At 50.4% G+C, this 6555-nt stretch overlaps 1 protein-coding gene across 1 annotated transcript; it reads right to left on the minus strand.

Annotated features, from left to right (window-relative positions):
• Positions 1-1360: 1360 nt before the first annotated feature.
• On the minus strand, positions 1361-6498 carry NOL9 (nucleolar protein 9; the record flags this gene model as incomplete). Its single annotated transcript, XM_010022674.1, has 9 exons — positions 1361-1489; positions 1808-1941; positions 2506-2683; positions 3034-3145; positions 3837-4125; positions 4320-4481; positions 5110-5207; positions 5737-5833; positions 6360-6498. Coding segments are annotated over 9 exons (1338 nt in total), but the record flags the coding sequence as incomplete, so codon positions are not given.
• Between the last annotated feature and the right edge of the window lie 57 nt (positions 6499-6555).

Raw genomic sequence — 6555 nt, forward strand, 5'->3', positions numbered from 1 at the left:
AGGCTGCATCTGGGAGCCACCAGTGTGTTTCCTTCCCTGGCAAGGGCCAGAACTGGGCACTGGAGGCTCGGCTCAAGCACGTGGAGGTTCCTCAATCAACCTCCAGCTTCAAGGGGGGACCCCTGTCCGGCCAGCACAGGGTCTGTTGCCCCCATAGGAGGGTGCTGGGGATACTCAGCCCTGGAAGGTTTTGGCACCCAGAGTTTCACCATCACCTCTCACCCACCTCACCTCTCCTGGTGCCTTTTCCAGCCGCGACTTCACCTCCCGCCTCGCCAGGGCTCTTCCTGCACAGCAGCCCCTGTATTTGTTTTAGGCACTGTTCAGGTTGCCAGCCAAGTCCTTCCTTCACGCCAGACCCAGCCAGATGGGGATAATTAGGCCTAGATTAAGTTAAAGCTTTAACTCTTTGAAAGGCAGCAACAGCCCAGAGCCCTGCACAGCTCCGTCCCCTCCACACTGATCATCCCACCCATTGGTCTGGTTACAGGTATCAGGAGTGCTACGAAATCTCCTCAGAAACCAGATAAAGGCATTTTTTGCAGCTCACTCACACCCGCAGCAGCTGATAGCTGAAAAGATCCAGCACAGGCACAGTGCATCCCTTCTTCCTCTGCAGGGGAGCCTGCCACCAGCCTCGGGTCACTCAGGACATCGCTGCCCCAGCAACGCACTGGAAAAGAGTGAAATTAACCAAGGTGAGACCATCCAGTGGGGCACAGCACAGGTCATGAGCCGGGCGACACCAAGCACCCCAGCGGGAACCAGTTCCTCCTGCTTCTATCTTGTTTCAGCCTCTACCCATAGGCACAACCTATTTGGGCAGAGCTGGGGACTGCATCTGAGCCAGAGCCTGAGCTCTCCCCAGACCTGTGCTCAAGCCACAGCAACGGGGTTCACAGCCAGAGCCGGGGTGAGGCGGAATAAAGCAGGGCCATGGCGAGCGGCTGCCTCCCTCCAGCGGCTCCACCCGAGGAGGGAGGATTTTCCAGTCCATTCCTTCCTTCCCAAACACCCAGGGACACAACCACACGCAGCCAAGGGCTGCACTCGTGTCCCCATGGATTGTTTCTGACATCCAGAGCTGGTCAAAGCTGGGCTGCAGCCGGAGACCTGCAGCATTTCCAACAGTCACTGCCCCCCGAGCCAGCGCAGGCTGCGGAAGAAATTCAAACCAAACCCACGTTTTAATGGATATTTATTATAAAACATTGAAATACAAATGCAAAATATAAAACATTATCAAAACCAGGCATGCTGTGTATTTACACTCAGAGCTCGCTGGCACCCAGCGCTTCCGTGACTGCTCCTGGCTCCACAGAGAGTGGAATGAAGCCCAAGGTAAAAAGCCCACGAGGCTCTAGGTATAGTCACACTCGAACGCATACTCCCTCCTCTTAAAATGCTTCTTCTTTTTCAGCTTTCCAGAGCCCAGGATGCTGTAGTTGTAATCGGATGTGACATAGGGGATCTCTCCCTCGACTCCTTGCTGGGAAGAGGGAAAACAAAACCAGAAGCAACTTCAGAACTTGTATCTCAACAGGACACTCGTATCTTAACGTTCTTGTTCTGGAACGGGAAGCGCTGTCCTCTATGTAGACTGACAGAGCTGGCTGGTGGAAAGCAGCAAGCTGTCACCAAACCCTGCTCTGGTATCTGAAACACGAGAAGAACGTTCTCCTCTCCCTTGTTTCTATGCCTTAAGGACAGTTTCCTACAGAGATAATCATCTGCTGATGCCCAGACATGTCAGGAAACCTGCCAGCCAGCGCTCAGCCGCTTCTCCCTCTTCCCATGCAGCCCGTACCTGGCCCACAAGAATGCAGCTGGGGATCGCAATATTGCCAAGGAGCAGACAATTCACCAGCCGCAGGTTCTCCGGAGGCACCGGCGTCAGAATGTGGTACAGCTTCTTCTCCATGTCAACCCCTCGGACAATTCCTGAGGAAAACCCACGCATTATTCTCTTATCTCATCCCTCTTGCAGTTAGTGAGAACACAGGCAGCTCCATCACCCCAACCTGTCAAAACACGTGTGTCTGGTTTGACTTGGATAGAGACAATTTTCTTCCTAGTAGCTGGTGCAGCTGCGTTTTGGCTTTAGCTGAGCACAATGCTGATAACACACCGATGGTTTAGTTGTTGCTCAGTAGCACTTGCCCTGATCAAGGGACTTTTGGGAGTCACCTGGGAGGGAGTGATCACTCCTTGGGTCAGGCTGGGTATCACTCAGCAGGTGCTGAGCAATTGTATTGTGCATCACTTGTGCTTATTGGTTTTCCTTTTCTCTTTTAGGTTTATACTTTTTCTTCTCTTACTTCCCTTTATCATCATTACTATTAGTACTATATTGTACCTTAGCTATTGAAGTGTTCTTGTCTCAACCTGTGGGTTTTACATTCTCTCACTTCTCCTCCCCATCCTGCCTGCATGGTGCTGAGCTCCTGGCTTGGTCTAAACCACGACAGGCACAAACACAGCACAGGGTTTCCCTGGCTGGCTCACCGAAGCCGAGGCAATCACAGACTGGTGTCTGTGTCAGCAGCACTGGCCCATCAGTTTGGCATCTGATCTCATCTGGTATCCTGCAGAGCCCGACCCAGCTGGCGTTCACCGCATACATGATGTTGGTAGGAGCAACATCAGTGTGAATAACCCTGAGGGCAATGGCACTGAAAGGTACCTGAGGGGGTTAAAAAAAGCAAGAAGGAAAACCTGGTCATTGTCTCAGTGTCTCAATCAATTTAGTTCATTCCGAGATAAGACAGTGCTAAGTACACAAACCCTGGAAGCTCCCAACCCGCTCCAACAGACAGGAGTTACCTCAGCAGCAAACACCGAGAGCTGAGCACACAGAACACACGTGCAGCACGGACATCAGCAGAACGCTCGTGTCTACACATGCTGAGTGAAGCCCTCAGCTTTCTGCCCATTACAGAGCACTTTTCCCTCTTCCAAAACATCTGCAGCCTGAGCAGAGCTGCCAATTACCCCCATGGAACACCCTCGAGCCCTTCAAAACCACCCGTGTACCTGGTATGGCACAAGGCTGTGCAGTGGAAGCACGGCGCCGATGTCCGGGGCCTGCAGCTGGCCCAGGTAGCCCAGCATGGACATGTCCCGCAGGATACCGCTGTGCACTCGCCTGCAAAACCACCACAGCACGTCAAGGGAAGGCAGCTTCACCCAGGAATTCCCACCGGATCCCCCAGGCAGCTGGGCAACATTAGCTGCTATTTCACACGAGTTCAGTTCTTAAACTTCTACTGCTGAAGGAAGCACAGAGCTATGTTTTTATTACCTCTTAGAGGTAATTATTACCCCTAAATGATCACAGGGTTTAGGGCATTGTTTCAACTTTAAGAAGACATTAATTAGCAAAGGAGGTGGTTTGTTTTCTTTTAAACAAAGTCTCTTATTAGGTAATGGCTTCCTTCTCCAGCACTGATGCCCACACACCCCTTCCCTTTTAGTCAGTCACTTGGGTACAGAGTAACACATTTGGTTTCTTAAATAGCTCATTAAAGAAGGCAGAGTCAAAAAAGGCACTTGAAACTGGCAACAAAGGCCCACGGCCCAGGAAAAGAAACATTTCAGAGACGTTCAAAGCATCAGAGGAATCATGAAATAATCACACCAGTCTGTAAAAAATGAGTAAGTATCTCCTAGTAAGAAATGAGATAAAAGGAGACGTAATATTCAATGATTCCAAGTGGAAAAGCCAAATACAACCCCCCAGGGAGTAAACTAGTAAGTTTTGATCAACACAATGGAGCAAAGCCCTTCGGGTTTTGTTAAGCCCATAACCACCACCCAGCACCAAACTTTCTACTTACGCTTCACCTGCAACCCCTGCTCGAGGGAACTCCGGGTGGACGTACAGCAGCTTGTACTCGGGAGCTGATGCGTCTCCCTCCCCTTCAGAGGGCTTCCAGCTCTCCACTCCATCCGCACCCATCTGCTTGCACTTGGCCTGCTGCTTGCCCTTGGTGTAGAGCCCAGGAGTGAGGTGAACGTGCTCGGGGGTGAGCGGAGCCATGGCCTTCCAGTCGTACACATCCATCTGCACAATGTGACTGGGTGACAACAGCCGGATGATATCAATGAGAAGCAGCAACCCCTCACCTTTAGGAGCAGAGAAAACACGATTGCTGCTGCTACATGAACGGGTCACAACACTGCTATGGAAGACCAGGACTAGCTCCAAGGGGGAAGCTGTACTTTCTGGTTCCAGACCCTCCGGAAAGCATGGTGGTGTACCCCTAAGACTATCACCTTCCTTCTGCACCACCTCTTGAGAAGACATTTATCCTGTTTACCTTTCACCCAGCCCATGGTGTTGATGACTAAAGGCACTTCCTTCTTGTAGGAGCTGAACACGTACTTCACGACATCGAGGTACCTTTCTGTGTCCTGCTCACAACTGGTCTGCCCATAATACACCATCTTGCGTGGTGTCTGTTGATGGGTGAATGGTGGACCTGGAAAGGCAAAAGCAGCAAACCTTAGTGGTTTCCAGAAGTCAAATCAAAATCTCCCATCCCTGTAGCACCCACACACAATCCCTTCCAAAATAAATCTGTCCTCTTTTCACATGCAAACAGTCCTTCTTGTATAGCTTCTTGACAGTTGACAGACTATCCACATCCTGGTCAGGTCTGTGACCCAAATGCACAAGACCACAAACACCAGTGATTCCTCTGGCTCTAGGGTTTTTTCCACGGCCCAATCTACGTGGATCCACTTTGTATTTCTCAAGGTAGTTTTACTTATGGATCCTAACAACTGGGAAAGATTTTCCCAAAGAGACATTTCAAATGTGAAAAGCTGCAAACCCACTTTGACACGCCACAGCCTGTTCCAGCACCTTATGAACAACAATCCTCTCTTCAAAAACAAGCAGAAAGAATAGCTCTGCATTACTTAGGGAGGTTTTCACATGGAGCTTAGATGCCCCTAGCAAGAGAACTTCAACAGCCTTTGGTTTATTTTCTATAGGCACCCTTTGACTGATGCAGCGACTTCCCCTAAAGCACAGCCTCTACTCAGAAAGCACACGTGAAAATGAAACAGGTTTCTGGAAACTGCAGGGAACAGCAAAACACGTACCAAGAATTGGCTCTGTCACGTTGCTCAGTGACACGCACCCAGGCGGCGTAAACTCAGTCTGACCTATGTCACATTCCATATATTCAACCGAGGGAAGGCTGCAGTGAAAGAAGCCTGTATGTTAACATCCACAACCTGGTTTTGTTCCAGATCACCAAGATTAAGCTGTAGAATAACATCAAACCACCCCTTGTCTCCCTCCTTTATTAAATGAGAATGTATAGGGCTCACTTACAGCTCAGTATTCCATTACAATAGCTCCAAACCCATCCAGCTTTAAGGGAAGTAGCTACAACAATAAGCAGAGATGGTCCTAACCGATGTACCACCTCTCCCACGTCAACTGGGCACCCTGAGACCAGCCATGTGAGATTAGAACTTCATCAGCTTTATTTTAAGCATGCATCAGACAGAATAAGCTTCTACACCTTGTTCTGCCAAGAATCTTTAAAGACACGAGCAGATTATAACTTAGTGTCTATCTTTCAGCATCGCAACTCCCAGCTTCTTACTGAACCCTAACTGCTTGGCGCCCGGTTAGTTCACATGCTCCAAGACAGCTGCTCACTGGTGTTTCTCCTAAACCCATGCAGTACTTTCCTACATGTAGAAGGTGCAAACACTCACCGATTCAGTAACAGATTGATCAGGTATCTGTTAAATGTCGATTTCCCAGTGTTTTTTGGGCCACACACTAGAACCACTGGAACTCCTTCATCTTCCTCTGGAGAAACAAACATACCGTGAAACTGACCGATGCTGCCAGTTACCCCGAAGTGCCCCCTTTACAGCAGTTCGTCATTACGCCCCCCAAAACCTGGAGATGCTGTGGCTTGACCAGGGTATATTTTACTTAATTGAGAAGCATTTCAAATGTACTACTGTAAAGTAAAAAGGATGCTGAAGCAGGAAGCAAGCCCCAGCACTACAACCCAGCAAGTATGAACTCAGCTGCTCACGGTACTTTAGATGATGGTGGGTAAAGGGGTGTTTTTTCTACCTACAGAAGAGCAAAATGAGTGTTTGACGTCAGCCTGGGAAGTGCCTTTACATCAACGAGCTGCTGATGTAAAGGAGAGGCGGGAGAGCGAAGGAGCCTGGCCGGAGAGGCGCACACCCACTGATGGGATGCACGACCTCGAGACTCCCACACTCCCGCGGAGAAAACCGTGACCCTCAACCAGTGCCTGTCACGGGGGACGCTCACTGAAAGCCTCGACCCCCCTCCTCACCCAGCGCACCCTGCTCACCACAGCACGCCTGGATCAGCTCCTCCAGCGCCAGGCACATGCTCTCGGACACCAGCAGCCCGTGGTCGGGGCTGCCCTTCATGATGCCGACCGACGCCAGAACCGCATCCTCGGATGTGAAGCTGGATTCTTCCTTTTTCTAGGGAAGAAGGGAAAACGCTCAGGGGCTTGTACTGGCGCTGCTGGGCAGCGACGG

This window comes from Nestor notabilis, unplaced genomic scaffold, assembly GCF_000696875.1.
Source record: "Nestor notabilis isolate BGI_N333 unplaced genomic scaffold, ASM69687v1 scaffold8459, whole genome shotgun sequence".
In the NCBI taxonomy this organism is placed as follows: Eukaryota; Metazoa; Chordata; class Aves; order Psittaciformes; family Psittacidae; genus Nestor; species Nestor notabilis.